Raw genomic sequence first — 21901 nt, 5'->3', positions numbered from 1 at the left:
AGGACTGCTCCCAGTTTCTTTCATTGGTTGAGTGCTCACCTAGCCAAAGAGAGAAACTGTAGCAGTCTTACCTCTTTTCTCTTTCTCTAGAGTAATAGAGATTTTAGCTGGAGACCTGACTGCCCAGCTACAGAATATATTTTCCTCACACTTGTAATCCCAGCACTTTGGGAGGCCGAGGCAGGCGGATCACGAGGTCAGGAGATCGAGAACATCCTGGCTAACACAGTGAAATCCCATCTCTACTAAAAATACAAAAAATTAGCCGGGCGTGGTGGCAGGCGCCTGTAGTCCCAGCTACTCAGGAGGCTGAGGCAGGAGAATGGCATGAACCCGGGAGGCAGAGCTTGCAGTGAGCCGAGATGGTGCCACTGCACTCCAGCCTGGGCGACAGAGCGAGAAAAAAGAATATATTTTCCAGGTCTTATCGTAACTAAGTGTGACCATATTACTTAATTCTGGCTAATAGAATGTAAGCAGAAGTGATGTTTAATCCTTGGAAAAAGTTCCTAAAGAAAGGATACGCACTTCCTTCCCCCTTTTGCTTCCTACTGGTGGAAAGCCTATTGGTGGGCCGTCTTACAGAGTGCTAACAAGGGCATCATTCTAATCACAACAGAGCAACAAGTTGGAAGGAGCTGGGAACCCTAATGGCTTTGCAAAGCCTAGTTTGGATTTTTTTTTTTTTTTTACCTGAAAGCGAAATAAATTATCATTTTTAAAAAACATCTTATTTGGGGGTAAAATACCCATAACATAAAATTTACTATGTTAGCATTTTTAAATGAACAGTTCAGTAGTATTAAATATATTCACATTGTTAGGCAATCACTCTCCAGAACTTTTTCATCTTGCAGAACTGAAGCTCTATATCCCCTCCCTCAGCCTCTGGCCACCACCATTCTACTTTGTGTCTCTAGGAATTTCACTATTTGATAACTCATGTAAGTGGAATCATACAGTGCTTATGTGTTTGTTACTAGCCTTTTTAACTGAGCATGACCCTGGATGCATATACCTAAATATACATATAAACATATGTTATGCAACTACAGATGAAAAAAATAAAGTTCTGTAAACAAACTTACCTTAGCACATGGGAAGCACTCTGATCTTTTCTATTTTTATCTTAAGAAAAAAATGTTGGTCTTAATTCACTAAATTGATTTCATGCCTCATTAATAAACAGTTACCCACAATTTGAAAAACTGTATTGTTAAGAGTTCCCACCCCCATATGTTCAAACTTTTCTGGAAGCTGGAGGAAGAAAAATGATGAGAACATCATTCTTGAGTGGACTATAGTCTGTGGGGAAGCTATATATAGATAATACATGATAAGCCTAGTTAGAAACGCACATTACATCATCTCTGGAGGGAGAAAATGCTAATAATTTCCTAGGGGAGCACAGAAACATCTTAGAGAGGTAGTACTTGAACAGATTCTTCAAGAAGAGCTAGGAGTTTACTATGTAGGAAAACTGGGCAAGTAGAGGGAAAAGCATATATCACGACATAGAGGCATAAATATAGACTGCAAAGAAAGTGACGTGTCACTTAGTGAGGCCACCATGGAGGGTAGGTGGGGCCAAGGCTAGACAGGCAGAAGGGGCATATTGGAGGTTAATATATACCAGACTAAAGTGCTTGAACATTATTCAGGAGGAAATTGGAAGGCATCACTTAAAAGAAGGGAAGGACACAACTAGACTTTCACATCAGAAAGTTAACTGTTTCCTGGAACTATCTCAATGTCGACTGACTTCGTTGATTTCCCTCTTGCCTCTGAACTTCCTGAGGACAGGGATTCTCTCTTACATTTGTATTACCTGGGCCCATCACAATTCAGACAGAAAATGTGAAGAATGTGCAGTTTCCAAGTCCTCATCACTCATGACTGTTCTGCCTCTCTTTTCATCCTACAATGCTATCTTCTGGCCCCGACTTCAGGCAGCACATCCCAGGAGGCACTATTCTGTCCTGGTTCAGGCTTACTCACTGACATGCTCACCTTGGATTTCTGGGTAGAGGGCCATATAAAGCAGAGCCCATCGCAGAGTTGTGGAAGTTGTCTCGGTTCCGGCAAAGAAGAGGTCCAGGGTGCTGCAGATGAGGTTTTCTTCATGGAAACTTGAAGTAGGATTGCCTGTGTGCTAGAAAACACAATGTTTAATGTTATTTATTGGTTTATTCAGAGGATTCCTGATTGCCGTAACACACACGGGCTTCATCCTAGGAGGACATTTGGAAGAAAAGGTCCCCAAAAGAAACAATTTTCCCTTTGGCCTCTTCAGAAGGCAGACTCTTATTACAGCAATATCATTAGCACTGTCCTGCCCCAAGTGCTGGACACCTTTGGATGGATGAAAATCAAGACAATTATTTTCTTATGCCTATAATTTGGGGGAAGCTTTTAGTACAGTGAAAGGAGAATGGGATGTGAACGAGACAGATTTGGCTTCCAATATGAACCACTTCAATTAGCAGCTGTGTGACCTAGGGCAAGTTACTTAACCTCTCTGTTCTTCAGTTTCCTGTTTTATATACTGGAAATAGGACTGCACACCTCTTAAGAGGGCATTATGAATTATATGAATGCAAGGACGCAGAACAAATACTCAACAAACATTTGTACTGATAACAGAAAGGGCAAATGGAATTTCTCTTATGAACAACATTTCTCATATCTCTTCATTCATCTTTTTCTTTCCAATTTGAACCTCACTGATTCTACCAACCATTCCTCATGATACTCTGTCATCTTTACCATCACCTTCTGGAAACTTCAATTTGTCCAATGTTGCTCTTAATGTTAATGATCCCTTCCTTACCTGCACAACATATAGCGAGTCTCCTCCTCTGAGGAGAAAACAATACTTCTATAAATGTCATACCAATAAGGTGAAATAAGAGGGAAAGAAATCCACCATTCTTTCCACTCCAGAAGTAGGACCCAATTCCTGATGTGTAAAGATGACAGTATTGATGCAGTGATATGTGTTAACCAGAGGGGTAACTGTGTTAAAGGTCACGCATCCCATTTGGTTTCCTCCTCACCTCTGGCCTATAATGTTGGAAAGTGAAAGGTACAAAACAGAAGGGAAGGCAAAGCCCAACTCAGGCCTTAATAAAGTTGGCCTTTAAACTCTGGCATCCAACTCAGCTTTACTTGTGTTCTCTATGGGGGCTGCGAAAAGGATAGGTCATTGGGTCCAGGCCCAAATAATGATAGAACAGAGCTTTGAGGATTAACTGCTATGTTCCCCCTTTGTGTATACCTCCAAATAACAGTAAAGGATAGGGGATGGGGGATGAAAGGGCCGTATTTGGGCATTCACAGGACCTCAAACCAAATGCTATTAACCCTTGTCTTTATCTCTAATTGCATCATCAATCCTGAGTTAATGCTACCCTACATTTTCTGAAATATTGCCCCTATTTTTACTCCTGTAGCAGGCTGAGTAATGACCCACAAAGATACCCATCCACATCCTAATGTCTGGAACCTAGGGATGTTACTTTATAGGGAAAAAGGAACTTTGCAGATGTGGTTAAGGATTTTGAGATGGGCAGATTATCCTGGAACATCCCAGTGGGCCCAGTGTTATCATAATAGTCTTCATTAGAGGGAAATAAGAGGGTCAAAGTCAGAGAGAAAGAATGTCAGGATGGAAGCAGATACCAGAGAGAAGAGAAAATGCTGTGCTTCTGGCTTTGAAGATGAAGGAGGGGACCACAAGCCAAGTGACATAGGTGGCTCCTAGAAGCTGGGAAAGTAATAGAAACAGATTCTCCTCCAGCACCTCCAAAGAGATCCAGCCTAGCCAAAACCTTACCTGTAACCCAGTGAAGCTGATTTCATACTTCTGATATCTAGAACTGTGAGAGAATCAATCTGTGCTATTTTAGGCACCAAGTTTGTGATCATATTTTACAGCAGCAGTTGGAAACTAATATACCCCTATTTGTGCTCTAAGAACAAAATACAAAATGACTTTGGTTTTCTCACCTTTGACATTTCTTTAAGGTAAGCATCAATAAAGTCTCTTGTTTCTGCAGGATTCCAATCCTTTCTGTGTTTGTCAATCATATGAGAAACAAACAATTTCAGTTTTTTCCAGTTGCTGAAGAGAGTTTGGTGGGGTCCAGGCAGGAATTTCATTATCCATGGAAAGACATTGTAGAGCTAATTGAGAAAAACAAAACAATCATGCAGATAATATGGTGCCATTTTTTCACTTTTTAAGACAACAGAAACCATCTTCTCTTTCCGTCTCTTTTATTTGCTCACACTTAAACCTTCGTTATCCTTGACCCCTCTTTTCTCTCTCACCCCTCTAGCAAAACAGTTCAGCTCTCTGTCAAAAATATATCCAGCCTTGGACCACTTCTTACCACCCCAGCAGCTTGCCACCAAAAAAAAAATACTTATGAGACATCTGGGGACATCTGAGCACTGGTTGAGTGTTTGAAGGCATTAAATAACTATTGTTCATATTTTTCAGGCACAATGGTATTTTATTTTTGTTAAAATGGGTCTTTTTAGAAATATATGCTGAAATATTTATGTATCAAATAATTGAGGTCTGTAATTTGCTCCAAAATAATTCAGGGACAGTGGGAATGTGGTAGTAGGGCATAGATGCAGATACAGTGAAAATGGCCATGTGTTGATAATTGTTAGAGCTCATTGATGAGTACACAGTGATTCATGATTGTATTCTTTTATACAATTTGTAATTTTCAAAAATAAAGTCATTTTCTTAAACCAAGGAAATTTTTTAAAATTTTGATAATGGCATACTGCATAATTCAAGGGCACTCTTTCTACTGAGAACACCAAGAAAAGATGAAAAAGATACATGTGTAAACATTTAAGCACACATACATACAAATCAAGGTAATGAGGTAGTTTCCAGGATAAGGCTTAGGGGAAGAAGAAAGCCCAGGGGATGAACTCAATACTTGGGGTCAACTTCTCCCCCCGCCCCCCAGCTCCCAGAAATGTCTTCCAAATTCCGAAAAGTGTCTGAGGAACCAAGAAACCGAGCAGAGTTTTTGACAAAGACTCAAAGGCTTAGAGGGACAAAAATTGTGGTGCAGGGCCCACCAAGGGAGAAGTGAGTTTGAACTCCAAACGGCTACACTCTATGGAATTAGAAGATGGATGATATTAAGTGCTGGTGGGCAGGCAAATAATGCAATGAGCTTGGCAATCTTTAAACATCTTTTATCTCCAGATACAGATATAAAAAATATGAGTGGATGTAACCACAAGAACACTTGTACAAGAATGTTCATGTCAGCTTTATTCATAGCATCCAAAACTTGGAAACAAATGTCCGTCAGTACAGAACAGATTGACAAAAAGTGGCACATTCATACAATGAAATACTAATCTGCATTAAAAAAGAGCAACCAGCACAGATGAATCTCAAAGCAACTTGCTGAGGAAGAAAGAGGATACAGAAGAGAACCTCTGAGGGAGGAGGGAAATGGACGAGTTGGGGAAGGACACAGAGAGGAGAGACCCAAGGGCAACAGCAATATTGTTTTTCTTTTTAAAAAGAACAACATAGGTGGATAGGCGTATGTCATATAACATGTTGTATCTTACATGCATGTTAGAAATGGTTTTTGCATATAAATATCCCATATTAGTTAAAAAACTAAAGTCAATAGATTGATTTCAAATAAGTTTGTGTTGAAATTAGTTTTGAAAGGTTATATTTTAACTTCAAAAACCCACAAAAAACTAAAAGGAAAAACCCATCTGTGGCTGACATTGGCCCCAATTTACTGAACAAAGATATGGAGAGACAGCTGCCTTACCTGGCATGTCTTTGAAGCCTCCAAGTATGTGACTTCATCCAGTAACTTCAGCAGCTGCTGAAACCAACTATCCTGGTACTCAAAGCGTTCTCCGAAGGTGATGGAGCAAATGATATTGGAAACTGCATTGTTGATCTTGAAATGAGGGTCAAAAGGCTGTCCTGAAGGTGGAGGAAGGGCAAGATGGATCCTTCTGATGGATTTGTCTCCATTTCCTACTGAGAGTCTACTTTACATGGCATAAGACATACCTAGTGCAGAACCATATATGAGGAGCTGGCCACGTGACCTTACACTGCATCTGACATACAACAAGTATTCAGTCAACTCCAGGGAAGTCAAACTGTGGACCAGGGCTTAAATTCAGTAATGTGTTTAGTGCCCATCTTTGTGTATTTACTTCTAAAACTCTTTGAGGACAGGGTTGTTCACTGTTCTATCTTCCATTCCTAGCACAGTGCTGGGCATAGAACAAGCACTTACTCACTTAGTAAGTATCTGTCCAATGAAGAAATTGGCCTCAGTCTCTCACGTCTGTCATATGCAATGCTCACCGTTCTCCTCTTTTATTGCTTCAGTGAGGTGTTGGGCCTCCTCCTGAATGCGTTCCTCTAAGCTCTTCTTTCCTAAACCAAAGTTCCTTAGTGCTGTCAGAGTGAACCTTCTTTGCTCCTTCCATACCTGGCCACTTGACATAATCAATCCTGGGAAAAAGAAAGTCAACATTACAGTATTCTGATTCCATAATATGAATATCCAGCAAATGATACGGGAATGTGTATCAGATGAAGGACAGGAGAAGATCATTAAGGCACTTGAAAACTGCCCAGAGAAATAATCCCAAAGCAATGGATATAACGGCTAATATTTACTGATTGCTTGCAATGGCAGGCACTTTAATATGCATTTTGTTGTGCATTATATAATTTAGTACTCATAGAAACTCTCTGGGATAGGTACAACTATTACCACCCCCACCCACACATTTTACTAATGAAAAAACTGAGGAACAAGGGATAAAGGATAAAATACATTTTACAGGGTCTCACAGTAAGTAAGCAACTAAACGGGTATTCAATTTCAGGTCTGCCTTATTCCAAAGCCCAGGCTTTGATTATTAGTTACATAAGTAAAGTTAAGTATTTATGTTATGCTAAACACTAGGAATGCACTAATGGTTGAGACAATGCCCATACTCTTAAAGAGGCTAAGGCTAAGAAAGGCTTTATAGGAGAGGTCCTATCTAACCTGGACATTAAAAGATGATGTAAGGAATCAAGAGATCAAGGAGGAGTGAAAGTTCCATACAGAAAGAAGAGTAGAAGCAAAGAAAAAAAAATTTTGGTGTGTTTGACAGACCATCATTTGTTTTATAACACAGGTAATGCCATACTCCTTTCAATTTCTTCAATTCCAGAGCACTCCTCAACACCTTTTAATATCTGACTATGGCCTTCTCACCCACTGAATTGGTCCTCCTTGTTGTTATATCCAGGGATACCTTTTGACCTCGTCTTACTTGCAGCAGCAGTAGACACTTCTTTCTTTTTTTTTTTTTTGAGACGGAGTCTCGCTCTGTCGCCCAGGCTGGAGTGCAGTGGTGCAATCTCGGCTCACTGCAAGCTCCGCCTCCCGGGTTCACGCCATTCTCCTGCCTCAGCCTCCCAAGTAGCTGGGACTACAGGCGCTCGCCACTGCGCCCGGCTAATTTTTTGTATTTTTAGTAGAGATGGGGTTTCACCGTGGTCTCGATCTCCTGACCTCGTGATCCGCCCACCTCGGCCTCCCAAAGTGCTGGGATTACAGGCGTGAGCCACCGCGCCCGGCCAGTAGACACTTCTTTCTTGAAATACTGCCTTCCAGTGGTGCTCAGGATACCACTGTCTCCAGATTTTCTTCCTAATTCTCTGCCAGCAACTTCCTATATATTTTGCTGGTTCCTCTTCTATTAAATCTTGAAATGGTGGAGTTCTTCAGGAACTTCTTCTTCATCTAAAACCTCTTCTTTTTCTCACCCTATACTCTATTTCTGGGAAATCTTATCAACTCCTAAAATTTTAAATAACATCTATTGATAGTGACCATCTATTTCTGTCCCTGAGCTCCAGAAGCATATATACAACACTGCCTGCTTGACTTTGCTGACTTAAAGGTATTTTGAATTCAGCATATCCATGATTGAACTCACAGTTTTCTCCATATGACTTTTCACCCATGCCCAACTAAACCAAATACCTTGTACTCTTCTAAGTGTTCCTTCTTTCCATCATCTACCCATTTGAGTGTCACCTCAACACCTCCTTCTCCCTGCACCTACATCATCATGTCTTAAGAGGTGTACCTTCCTGGATATCTCAAATCCAGGTCTTCACTGCTACTATCTTGGTCTAACCTACTGTTATTTCCCTACTGCTACTGGACCTTCCTAGCCTGAGCTACCACTGTCTGTAACCCAAAATGCTACAAAAGTCCCTTGCTCCTTTTCTTCTATTCTCTGAATGGCAGCCTAAATAAAACCTAAAAATATACAGTGTAAATATAATTCCCTTCTCTACTTAAAGCCATTCAAGAGCTTCCACTAATGTTAGGATAACAACTAGTATCCTTAACAGGAACCTGCATGAACTATTCCTAGCCAAGCTCAGTAGCTTCATCTGCCTTTAATTATCTCCTTTTAATCCCCATGCTTGCCATGTTGGCCACCTTTCATTTCTTCAAGTTCCCTGTCCTTTTCACTTCAGGGACTTTTCATTTTCTATTCGGTCTGCCAGATTGTTTCACCAGTTTATTAAATGAATATTTATTTACTTTTTCTGCATCCCAGGACTGCATTAATAAGTACATCCTGAACTTGACTTCATAACACTGTAGGCTTCTATTATAGTTAACTGATACTATTTTTCTTTCTGCATAGAATATAAACTACATAGGATATGGATTTTATCTATTCTTCTCACTGTTCCATCACTCATGCCTAGTACCGTGCTTCACAAGGCAGATAATACAGTGAATGGATATAGAATTAACTGATGAAATATTTCTAAGAATTGAGAAGCACCTTGTAGGGTAAAGAGAGAGATCAGACTGTTACTGTGTCTATGTAGAAAGGGAAGACATAAGAAATTCCATTTTGACCTGTACCCTGAACAATCACTTTGCCCTGAGATGCTGTTAATTTGTAACTTTGCCCCAACCTCTTTGCCCCAATCTCTTTGCCCCAACCTTGAGCTCACAAAAACATATGTTGTATGGAATCAATGTTTAAGGGATCTAGGGCTGTGCAGGATGTGCCTTGTTAACAAAATGTTTACAAGCAGTATGCTTGGTAAAATCATTGCCATTCTCTAGTCTTGATAAACCAGCGGCACAATGCACTGCGGAAAGCTGCAGGGACCTCTCCCCTGGAAGCCAGGTATTGTCCAAGGTTTCTCCCCATGTGATAGTCTGAAATATGGCCTCACGGGATGAGAAAGACCTGACCGTCCCCCAGCCTGACACCCGTGAAGGGTCTGTGCTGGGGAGGATTAATAAAAGAGGAAAGCCTCTTGCAGTTGAGATAGAGGAAGGCCACTGTCTCCTGCCTGCCCTTGGGAATGGAATGTTTCGGTATAAAACCCGATTGTACATTTGTTCAATTCTGAGATAGGAGAAAAACCACCCTATGGCAGGAGGTGAGACATGTGGGCAGCAATGCTGCTCTGTTACTCTTTACTCTACTGAGATGTTTGGGTGGAGAGAAGCATAAATCTGGCCTACGTGTACATCCAGGCATAGTACCCTCCCTTGAACTTATTTGTGACACAGATTCCTTTGCTCACATGTTTTCTTGCTGACCTTCTCCCCACTATCACCCTGCTCTCCTGCCGCATTCCTCTTGCTGAGATACTGAAAATAGTAATTAATAAATACTGAGGGAAGTCAGAGACTGGTGCCAGTGCAGGTCCTTGGTATGCTGAGCGCCAGTCCCCTGGGCCCACTTTTCTTTCTCTATACTTTGTCTCTGTGTCTTATTTCTTTTCTCAGTCTCTTGTCCCACTTGATGAGAAATACCCATAGGTGTGGAAGGGCTGGCCCCCTTCACACCTAAAAGTGGTGATTTAATAGAATAATAGATTTGAGATTTTCATTTCAATTTTTAAATGTTTCATTATATTTAATGGTAATTTTAAGTGTTCATGCCAATCTGTTCTATCATAGACCAGAAGGCTCAAGATCCTCTCTGTGGCACAACCTTAATGAAAGAGAATAAGGAACTAGAGACAGGAAGAAGCAGCAGCAGAAGGAGGAAGATCCACATCCATTTTCCTAAGGAGAGAGGGTTGGAAGAGGAAAACAGAGAGAACACGTTCCTCTGCTATAAATGGGTAACGTGGTTACTTCATTATAAAAGCATCCAGAGTAGGTTTGGGCAGGGCTTGTGGTTTCTCCCAAATCCCAGTGAGGGATGATCTTATCGAATTTTCTGAGGGAGTGACTTCAATCAGGAAATGTGAATATCCAGGTTTCTTTAGTGGCAGGAAGTTTATTATGGGGCTGGTTTCTAGGAGTGTTGGAAAATTACAGTCACCAAGGTGCCTTTAACAGATTATAGGACTATCAACATCAAACACTCACCTTTCGTTGGCCAAGAAACTTACCATTTTTCTTAAATATATGTTCTCGTATAGGGGTCACGGGGCGGTTCCCAAAGTTTTGGTCCATGTGGATAAGGGCTTCTTTGATTAAGGGCAAGCCAGTAATAAGAACTGCAGATATGTCACCAAGCTCCAAGCTAAAAAGGTTCCCATATTTCTTCACAAACTGAAAAATAGTTAAATAGTAACAGTTGAATATGCACATGTCCATGTGTTCAGAAATGGAGGATGTGTGTAGCTGGAGGGACTCATATTGAGAGGAGTGCGCGTGTCTGTGTCTGTGTGTGTACGTGTGTGTGTGTGAGTGAGTGTACATTGGTCTCACGGGAATGCTTTTATTTCCTTTTCTCCTTCTCTCAACAAGGCTCAGATTCAATTCACTTCAGAATGTGAATGTTTCTTTATAAATATCTATTTACGTATTCAACCAACATGAACTGAGTGAGCATCTATCATGTGTCCCTAGGGCAAGGCATGAGGATAAAACTGTAATAAAATAAATAAGTTCTGGCCATGTGCAGTGGCTCACGCCTGTAATCCCAACACGTTGGGGGGCCGAGGTAGGCAAATTGCTTGAGCCAAGGAGTTCGAGACCAGTCTGGGCAACATAGTGAGACCCTGTCTTTACAAAAAAATAAAAATTAGCTGGGTATGGTGGTACATGCCTGTGGACCCAGCTGCTCAGGAGGCTGAGGTGGGAAGGTCACTTGAGCCTGAGAGTTTGAGCCTGCAGTGAGCCATGATCGTGCCATGGCACTCCAACTTGGGTGACAGAGTGAAAGCCTGTCTCAGTATATAGACATAGTAAACAAGATTTCTAACCCCAAGAATCCTAGAGTCTAGCAAATAGACAGAATTCAGCACATCTGAATTCTCACCTGAACACTAATCATGTCTCAGCCACTTAAGAAGGCTGAGACATGATTAGTGTTAATCTGGTGTACCAAGCATGGACTCCTTAGTAAATCATAACTATCTGTTTAACCAAATGAGAACGCCCCCTTCCTAGACTGGGCATAGATAATAGAAACGTATGCTAGATAATAAGAGGTGCATTTTAGGGCAGGGGCCAGGCATGGAGGAAAGCCCTCGAGCTCTGGAGTTATGTGACAATCTGGGCTGTACAGTTCAATCGTTTTCGGCTCTTGCGGAAGTTGCTTTATTTTTTGAGCCTCAACTCCCCAGCTATAAAAGGGAGAAAATTATTCCTCTCTCTTAAGGTTCTGTGAGGAAGAATGAGAGCAGCAATGTGAAAGGCACTTTGTTTTCTTGTTCCAGGCGCACAGCCACCCAGCGAGTCTCCGAGGAATGAAAGAGCTCTGTGTGCAAAGGGCCGTGGATGCATTCTCATGGTGGCAAAGGGGACAGGAACCCACTGGTGTGTGGGAAGAAGGCACTCATGGTCATAGGCAGCCATTGCTAAGCACGTTTCATATTTTATCTCATTAATCTCACAACCACCCTACAGTAGTAATAGTTCTTATCTTTCAAGATGGAAAATGAGTTATAGCTGAAACAACACAGCAAAGGTGACAAAGCTATTGAGTGGTGCAGGGAATTTCCCAGGCATTATGTAAGATTTGAGGACAAAGACGTGAGCCCAAGATGGCTCCAGAACCTGAGTGACAGAGTTTAGTGGGAGTGACAGAGTGAAAGTAAGAATGAGTGAGAGTGAGAGAGTTGGGGTGGGAGAGAGAGAGAATGGGGATGTGTATGTTCATGAATGTGCACAAGCATGCAAATATCTGCAAATGTAGGTTGGAGGACAGTGTACAGTCATGAATCAAAATCCTTCCTAATGTATCTGTTCAACAGAGGGTCCCAGGTAGACCCTGCCCCTGCCTTTTTTCTGCCTGGGTTGTGTCTAGCTGCAGGCAGTGGTAACAATCCGAAGGCCTTCATTTCCTTTAGGTGTTTGTGGCCTCTTCTCCACAATCCAGATGCCTTTGCACTTACACTCCACCATATTCCTCTTAGACTCCTGTTCCTAATGGTCCCCATTGGGGCAAATACAGTGGATTCAGTCTTATCCCACCACCTTGCTCCCACATTAAAGTCCAAGCCTGAACTCAGTCCTTGTATTCTTTTGGCCCAGAGTCCTCCATCAATCTTTATCTCCTACACAGCACGTCCTGTCTTGCTAGGAAAAGGAGAGCTGAGATTCAATCTCAAGTCAGTTTGCTCCTAAAGTAAGCGTCTTTGCTTCTAAGAAATGGCAGTAATGGGACCATACACATCAAGCAATTTTTTTAATGTACTCTTGCTGAATTCCTGGATGAACTTCTTAGGCCTGACAAGAAGGATTTCTTGACTAATTTAGAACATTAAATAAGGATGTTTTTGGAAGAGCTGAAAAATCTCAGGTTAAAAATGACTTCCAACTAGCAAAGTATATAGCCTAGAATCTCAGCTTGTACTTGGGAGGGATTCAGAACTCCATTACTATTTACTGAAATAAACTTCCTAAGAATTTTATCTCTACCAACTCTCTGCCACCGCATATTTTGAATTAAACAGAACTAGATAAAAAACTTGTATGGTATTATCAACTGTTTAAACACGGGGTAGGAGCCCTGGGATGAGGATGGCGATGTCTAACAATTCTTACGTGCACCCTGTCAGTCATTTTATCCATTTCTTTAGAAAGATTAAATGACCCAGAGGGCCTCTGAGAAGACTTTGTAAGGCAGGGCACACTTTTCAATTGTATATCATTAAATGAGCCACGAAAAAAAAAAAAACCTTAACAGAATAAAACAAAAGGAGATAAAAATAAGATGCCTTTTGAAAGGCAAAAACAGTCTTAAAATCAGAAATGAAAATAGAAAAAGAAAAGAACTGAAACAGAATCTATGAAAGTCAAACAAAAGCAATAGGAGACAGGAAATGTAATGCTAGGAATAAAAATTCCAAATGTAGCATAAGCATTTAAAAAAGGGTGGAACAAAATAAATGTTTACAGTAAAGAGGAAGAAGTAAAGGATTAGTGGGAGAAGAGACTGAACTATTGAACCATGGCTACCAAGAGATATAAAGTTTACAGAGATTCCACTGAATCTAAGTTCTTAAATTTAATAACCAACAGAACAAAGACATGAAAAGAGGAAAAGAAAAATAGGAAAAGAGTGTACTAATTCACACTCCTACCAGCAGTAGGTCAGAGGGTCTGTTCCCCTGAGCTGTGCCTCTGTGAGTGTGTGTGAGAGTGAGAGAGAGAGAGAGATCCTAACAGGCACAAAAATGCATGCTGTTTCTATATTTCTCTGAGGTTTAACATCTGTCCCTCAATCTGGATGTTGTATTTTTAAAGTCGTATGTTTATGTCTTTCAAACATTTCTGTATCAAGGTATTCAACTTTTTTCTCATTGATACGTGGAATTTCTAATAAAAATTGGAAATATAATTTTATTTTCATTTACATACAAATCTGGAAAGATATCCACCAAGGTCCTATAGAGGTATCGCTGAGTGTATGTGTGTGTGTGCACATGTGCACGTGTGCACGCATGCACAGTGGTGGCAGGATAGGCACAAGGACAGGTAAGATTCTCTCTCTCCTTAAACTGTATTTTAATATGTTGTCTCACTGTGTATGTATTGTTGCCTTTACAGTCAAAAAGCTTTTTTATCCAATAAAGAAAAAAAATAAACAAGGAAATGGGAAATAAAGCTTTAAAACAGTGGTTCTTTACTTTTTTGAGTTATAGAATCGTTTGAAAATATAATGTATATGATAGACCTGATCTCCAGTAAACACATACACAGCTATACACATAAAGAGCTTTGCATGCAGTTTCAGGAGTTACCAGTCCTCTGGGGCCCACGAACTCCTTCCAAGAATAATGGTCTCACAGGTAGTTCTTGGGGCTGCACCGGTTTCTGAGAACAGGCTGTGGAGATCAAATTCATGTTCAATTTAACAGGCTTTTATGAGATGCTTAAGAGTTGCCAGGCACCTTCTGGCACTGGCATATTATACGTGGAGGTAATACAAAGATCAATATGATATGATGTTTTCCTAAAGTGTCAAAGTCTCTTGGGAGAGACTGACTGTGCAGAAAAAAAATGGAATGCACAGCAGATGACATGTGTTATTATGCTGATAGAGAGGGACATAAAGCTATCGCAAGAAGAGATGATTTTCCACCACAGATATAAGAAAAATATCTTTTTAAAGAGTAGATGGTATCTGAGCCAGATCTTAAATGAAAGTCAGGATGCCACCAAAAAACAGACAAACAAAAACCAACAACCCCCAAACCACAATGATAATAAAAAACATGTAGTAAGAAATCAAAGGCATTCTAGGTTGTGAGAACATCACATACAGATGTAAACGGGAAATGCAGAAGGTGTTTGGGAGCAAGAGAGCTACCTTGTCTGACTGAAGCATAGGGTTCATTATTTAAAGAGCACTGACCATGTGGCAGGTCAATGCCAGGTGCTGGGGAGTGCAACAAGTCCTTCACTTCAAGAAGCTAACAATCTAATAGAGCATATAGATAAATAATCACTTCTCATTATTATCATTCTTTACAATAAAATATTTGATGGGAGGAAGTTAAGAACCACGTAAGAGTACCAGGGTTGAGGAAGGCTCCTGGGAAAAGTATCTTCTCAGTTGATAAGGGAGATGGGAGACAAGGCTGACAAGGTAATCTGAGCTAGGCTGAGGAGAGTCTTAATATCAGGTATAATATTTTGGATCTTGTTTGGTTTTCAATCAGAATTCTAAGATGTTTGAGTAGGGGAGGTGATGTAAGGGAGTGCTTAAGAGTTTGGATTTTGAAATTATACAAACTTGTTTGAATCCAGGTTCTGCTTCTTAGTTTCTGTGTGATTTGGGAGAAAGTTATTTAACTTTTCTCTGTCTTAGTTTCCAAGTCTATAAAATGGGGGGAGTTATTAGTTCCCATGTTTAGTATTGTTGTGATAAGTAATAATAATACTAAAATTAATAATAAAATTATTATGGCTCAGACCATTTTCCCCTATTAAAAATCTTCTGTCCCTTTACTCCATTTAGCCACTTGCCAAAAATCAAAATTTCCTTTAAAATTTAGCCCAATTTCTTCCAACATTCTACAAAAGGTTATCCCCAGTGTTTCCATTCAGTGATCCAATCTCCTTATATCTCATTTGGTTACCAAGAGTGTACAGTATACATTTAGTAATATACAGCCTTGTATTTTGCCTGGCATATGATAAGCACTTAATAAATGTCTGTTGAGTGAATAAACATGTGAGTACATCAATTGTCCTGTAACCATGTCATGAAAAGTCAGGCAACATAAAGTAGATAATGGGTATATGTAGGGAGACCCCCTGAAACTATTGTTACGGAATAAAAGATGAAATGCTCCTGATTATTGTAAATGCAAAATTGCATGCAGGATTGTGTAAAGACAATGCCAGGTTGGGCTGCCAGAATGAGCCAACAGTGCGTGATGTGCTTCCCCCTGTAGAGAGCCTATAAATGGACATGCAGTCAGGGAGGTTTCACATCACCAAGATTCCTATCCCAGAAAAGCAGATGTTCACAGCTCTGGGAATGGAATGCAACCCTTGTGGAGAGCCTATAAATGGACCCATGAGGGGCACCTGTTCACATGGATAAGATAGGGTTATAAACGCCCTTATCTTGCCACGGCTTTTCTAAGTCTCTTTAGGGTTAAGGCATACTCCCTTCTGAGAATTTTTGGTCTAACCGGTTGTCTAGCAAAAGCTGATTGCAAACAATCAGTAGAAACAGGACGTGAAGCTAGACAACCGGTTAGACAAAAAATTCTCAGAAGGGAGTATGCCTTAATCCTAAAGAGACCTAGAAGAGCCATGGCAAGATTAACCATGCTGATTAATATCTTGCTAATCATAGGTTATGGATAGACTGTGTTTCTGTTCTAAGGCTCTGTTAGAAATTGCTGATGCACACACTATATTGTAAATTCTTATCTCTGTATACTGTACTTCTGCATACCGATGTTATGTTAAAGAATTATTTCATCCCCATGTGACCATCTCACCTCATAATCAAACAACCCTAAATCCCTCACTAACCTACCCCCGTCCTCACTAAACTTAATAATAAATGCTGGTATATCCAGCGCACTGGCGGCATCGCAGGTCGAGAAGGTGGTGACCCCCCTGGACCCAGCTTTCACTATCCTGTGTGTGTCTTTTATTTCTCAACCTGCCGATCCACCTGGGAACAAAGAAAGAGCCCTGTTGCATTGCAGGCTGCTGGCCAGATCCCACAATAGGTATACAAATCAAATAGTCTCGGGTTCAAATCCTTATTTGTTATTATTTAGCTGAATAACCTGGGCATTTCACTGTTTGTTCTCAGTCAGTTTGCTCCATGGTAAAACGGAAGCACCACCAGATCATACCTATCTTGTGTGCCCATCATGAAGATGAAATGAAAACTAACATAAAAATACTTATGTAAGATCTATTAGTTAGTACTTAATGTTTCCCAATTGCAAGAATGTAAATTTAATTATAACTAAATTTCATAATTTAACTCCATTTGTTTTACACCCAGAAACATAAAAATGCAAACCTATACAAAATAAAAATAAATGATGACAGTGTGATAAGAAAATCACAGGGCCAAGGATGAGATCCCAGTCTCAGTTTTGTCGCTGGCTACTTTTGTGACATTAGGCAAGTCATTTAACCCCTCTTTTAACACCTATCTTAGGAATACAACAAACGTGCAGATCAAGCTTCTTATTCCAGATAAGGTTGAAAAAAAGCATTCCATTTTACTTCTATTAATCATAACACCAATTAACACAGATAAAAATATCTTTAAGAAAAGTCTACTCCCTCTAGCCAAAGGACCAGGAAAAGGAAAACCCAACAGGACAGAAACCATTTAGCCTTTTTACTTCTTTGTTGTGGAGGCAAATACCATGAAAAACATTTGACCCTTCCCAACTCTAAAAGGTCCTACAGCACTGGAGTACATGGATAGTACCTTGTCTTTCAGCCTACTTTGCAATAATGAGGTAGTACCCTTCTCTGCTGAGTCTGTGAGCTGAATTGTGACTTCTATTCCTAAGCTGAAGTAAAGAAACTCCCTGCAGGAGTCAGAGGGCAAATTAGGCTTTCCAGCCTTCTTCTACAGTAATAAGGAGGTGCAATTCCCCTTGGAGGAGATATGAGCAGATCTCGGACTCTCTTCCCTCCGTAGTAAAGCATAAGCTACTATGCCAGAGGGATCCCTGTCTTCTGTTACATCTTCCTTTTCCCCAGCTTGCACTGATGAGAATGTGAGATGGGCTCCTGTGGGAGTGGGTAATAAAAGTGGAGTAGACCAGAATAGCACTGCAGAGGCTTTATAACCTGCATTGATATTTGAACTGCCACCCACAAAAGTGAGCATTCAGAATCTAAATAGGCTGTATGCTAAAATAAAAGATCTGTATAGTATCCAGGGTAATATCCAGGGTAAGTCTTATAACAAATATATAAAATGTCCAGGATATAGTCCATAATTACTCACCTTACCAAGAATCAAGAGAACATCAATTGAGTGAGTTGACACCAACAGTGAGATGACACAGATGTTAGAAATATAGAATAATTAAATATTTAAAAGCAGCTGTTATAAAGCTTTTCCAATAACTATGAATAGTCTCAAAACAAACAAAAAATTAGGAAATTTTAACAAAGAAATAAAAGATAAAGAAGAACCAAGTGAAAGTTTTAGAACTGAAAATACAATAGAATAAATTTTAAAACTCAGTAAAATAGCTCAATAGCAGAATGGTAATGATAGCAGAATCTGTGAATTTGAAGACAGCTCAGAAGAACATATTCAAACTAAACAAGACAGAAAAACTACATTGGAAACAACAAAAACAGAGTTTCAGGAACTCGTGGCACAACAAGAGACCTAACATTTGTGCCATCAGTATCCAAGAGTCCAAGAAAGAGAGGAAAAAGAATGTGTAGTTGAAAAATATTTGAAGAAAGAGTGGCAGAAGCTCCCCCAAACTGGCAAAAGACAAATCTATAGTTTCAGAAACCCAAACAGGATAAACCCAAAGAAAGTAGCACCAAGATCTATCATAATTAAACCTCTGAAAATTAAACAAAAACAAAAACAAAGAAAATTTCTTGAAGGAAGGCAGTGAGAAAAAGTTCATTACATATGCGGGATAACAATTCAGACGACAGTAGATTTCTTAACAGAAACCACAGACGCCAAAAAGAAGAAGCATAAACTTTTAAAATGTTGAATGAAAGGAATTATCAACCTAGAATTCTATGTCCAGTGCAAATATACTTCAGAAATGAAGGTGAAATAAAAACATTCTTAGATGAAGGAAAGCTAAGAGAATTTCTTGCTAGTACACCTGCACTAAAAGAATATCTAAAGATAGTTCTTCAGATCTGAAAGGATATGATAAGCTTGTAACATCAGAAATGAAAAAAGATAAATGAAAAGGGTAAATAAATGAGTAAATACAATAGACTATTATTCTCTTGAGTTTTCAAAATTGCATTTAACATTCAAAAGCAAAATTATAATACTATCTGATGTAGTTCTCAACGTATATAGAGATAACACTTACAACAATTATGAAGTAGAGAGGGTAAAGGAACCTAAATGGTTGCAAGATATCTATATTTCACTTGAGGTAGTAAAATTTTTACACTAATAGACTGCAATCAGCTACATCTGCATATCGTAATCCTTAGAGCAATCACTTATAAAACATAATACAAACAGAGCTGCTAAAAAACACCTCAGATAAATAAGAATAAAATTATTTTTAATATGTTCAAGTAATTCACAGGATGATAGGAAAAGGAAAACAGAGGCATAAAAAACAGGAAAAACAAAATAAATAATAAAATGGTAGACAAATCTTAATATGTCAATAATTACATTAAATATAAATAGTCTACATTCACCAATTAAAAGACAGAGATTGCCAGAATGAAAAAAAAGACCCAAGTGTATGCTGCCTTCAAGAAACTAATTTCAAGTATAATAATACAAGAAGGTTAAAAGTTAAAGAATAGAAATGCATATACCATGCACATACTAATCAGAAAAAAAGTTGTGGCTATAGTATATCAGATAAAGTACAGTTTAGGCAAATAAAATTATGAAGAATTAAGAGGGACATTACAGGATAAAAGGATCAATTCACTAAGAAGACATGATAATCTTAAATGTGTATGCACAAAACAACAGAGTTTCTAAATACATGAAGGAAAAACTACTAGAACTGAATGGAGAAATAGATACTCTCAACTGTCCTTCGAAACTTCAACATTCTTCTTTCAGTAATTGATAGAATAAGTAGACAAGAAGTCAACAAGGATATAGGCAAACCAAACAATGTCATTACCCAGTAAAATCAAATTGATATTGATATCAATTACTTCACCCAACAATAATTTATATCAATCATTCCACCCAACAATAGTCAAATACATATTTTTTCCAGCCTCCATGGCACATTTATCAAGATAGACTATATCTTGTGTCATGTAATCAACCTTAACATATTTAAAAGAACTGAAATTGTACATAGTATGATGTTTGACCACAATGGAGTCAAACTGGAAATAATTAACAGAATGATAACAAGAAAATCTCCACATACTTGGAAATTAAACAACATATTAATTAAATAAGGACACAGGTTTGGGGGCTTAGTTTTAACATTCTGTGGCTAATTCTGTCACTTAGTATTACCAATTGGGTATTTCTCCCATAAAGTGATAAAACTTTGTCTATCAATATTTGAGGGCAATATACAGCCATGTGTTTAAAGTACTGCAGGCATGTGCAGGGAAAGGGGAACTACTATTTGTTATGTACCAACTATATGTCAGTACTGACCATTCACTATTTTATCTAATCTTCATAATCACTTGTCACACTGTTGTCTCTCAGCAAGTTACCTGTGCTGAGTGGCAGGAAAACCAGTATTGGTTTCTTGAGATAGGGTTTGATGTCTGAGAGAACTTGAAAGAACTTGGTCACCAGAGTCGGGGAGCCCTGATAGGAGATTATTGTATAGAGGCAGAAAGAAGCTGCATCAAGAAGGGTCCCAGGTGGTTCAGTCACGAGTGTGAACACCATTTGGCAAAAATTCAAGCAGAGGAAGAACATTTTAAAATTATTACTTTGTGAGAGTGCACTGCAAGGGAAGGAGGTTGAAGCTGGAGGGCTCAGTTAGTGTAGTGGGAATAACTCAGCTGAGAAATGATCAAGATTGAGGTAGTATTATCACCACTTTATGTATGGGAAATGAAGTTTCTCAGAAAAAAGTATAGCATTTTTAAGGACAATCATATAAAAGAGGGCAAGGTAATCACATTACAAATAAGGTGTTCCAGTAATGTTTAACATGACAACATACAAATAGTAAACATTTAATAATATTCCATCCCTAGAAAGTGCAGGTGGAATCATGCCAGTTAATGGGTTAGGAAATGAAACTCAAAAGTGGGTTTTACCAGATTACCAGCGTTAGCCACACCTCTTCCTGCCCTTCATCCCCCACCCCACCCACGTTGCCGGAACGTCCCTTGTGCTGCAGAACAGGGTTAGGGTCAGGACACGCCAGGCACCTTCTCCCGCTCCTACCAGCTGAACCTCCAGGTGCGACTGCTCGAAGTCCACAAGGAAGAAGTTGCCAAGGAAGGGCAGGCGCCAGGGCCCCGGCGGGTAGTTCTTTGGGCGCCGTCTTTTGAGAAAGTCAACAGCGAGCAGAAAGGCGACAGTGCCCAGTAGGAGAGTCCGAGGATGGACCACTGCCCAGAGGGCAGCCGCCAGAGAGCCCATCGCCGCGAGCATGGCTCAGACGTCCTCCTGCTCTTCTGCGGTCCCAGCAGGCGACGGTCCCCGCCCCGCCTCGCTCCCAGCCGTGCCCCGCCTCCCAGCCCGCCCCTTCGCAGCACCCTGCGAAGATGCCAGGCGCTGGATTCCCGGGAGGACACGCACCGGTCTCAGAAAAGGCCAGGCTAGGAGCAGTTTCTTTTCTATTTAGAAAGCTCTTGGGTTTACTGAGAGCGCCACAGACATTTGAGCCTCTGTTCGGTTCAATCACCGTCTCTCCTATGATTGGAACCGTGCCTGGTAAACAGCGATAACAACAGCAGTACCTAACATTTCTTGGGCTCTTACTATATGCCAGGCAGCACATCCGCCTCTTTACATGGATTATTATTTCATTTTGACAAAATTATGAAGGAGAAGCTCTCGGTAGTCTCATCTTGCTGTTGAGGAGACAGAAAAGTTAAGTACTAAGTATGTGGTGAACAAATAAATCCACCCTTCTGAAACACATCTAAACGAGGTCCTGTATTTGAAAGTGTCTGGAAGATTAAAAGGCACTACACCAAAGCTGCTAGCACTGAGCAGCAGCCATAATAAGTGCTTAATTAACATTTGTTGAAGGAAT

The 21901-nt window shown here is 40.0% G+C and overlaps 1 protein-coding gene across 2 annotated transcripts in view; it reads right to left on the bottom strand.

The window, feature by feature from the left end:
- The window catches only part of CYP2J2 (cytochrome P450 family 2 subfamily J member 2), a 34193-nt gene extending 12844 nt beyond the window's left edge, over positions 1-21349 (bottom strand). Inside the window, exons 1-6 of one of the 2 annotated variants that reach the window (XR_008671289.2) lie at positions 21085-21326; positions 10469-10631; positions 6386-6535; positions 5832-5992; positions 4009-4185; positions 2011-2152 (exon numbers count right to left, since the gene is read on the bottom strand). Coding sequence is in view for 1 of the 2 variants with exons in the window: in XM_004025884.4 (XP_004025933.3) it covers positions 2011-2152; positions 4009-4185; positions 5832-5992; positions 6386-6535; positions 10469-10631; positions 21085-21294 (1003 nt within the window). In the remaining variant the exon portion in view is untranslated. Of the gene's footprint in view, positions 1-2010; positions 2153-4008; positions 4186-5831; positions 5993-6385; positions 6536-10468; positions 10632-21084 lie in introns of both variants that reach the window. The other variant, XM_004025884.4, reaches the window with a different exon arrangement.
- Positions 21350-21901: the final 552 nt, after the last annotated feature.

This window comes from Gorilla gorilla, chromosome 1 (assembly GCF_029281585.2).
Source record: "Gorilla gorilla gorilla isolate KB3781 chromosome 1, NHGRI_mGorGor1-v2.1_pri, whole genome shotgun sequence".
In the NCBI taxonomy this organism is placed as follows: domain Eukaryota; kingdom Metazoa; phylum Chordata; class Mammalia; order Primates; family Hominidae; genus Gorilla; species Gorilla gorilla.
Note: the sequence above shows the minus strand (reverse complement) of the source record. Positions and strands in the feature narration are given on the sequence as shown.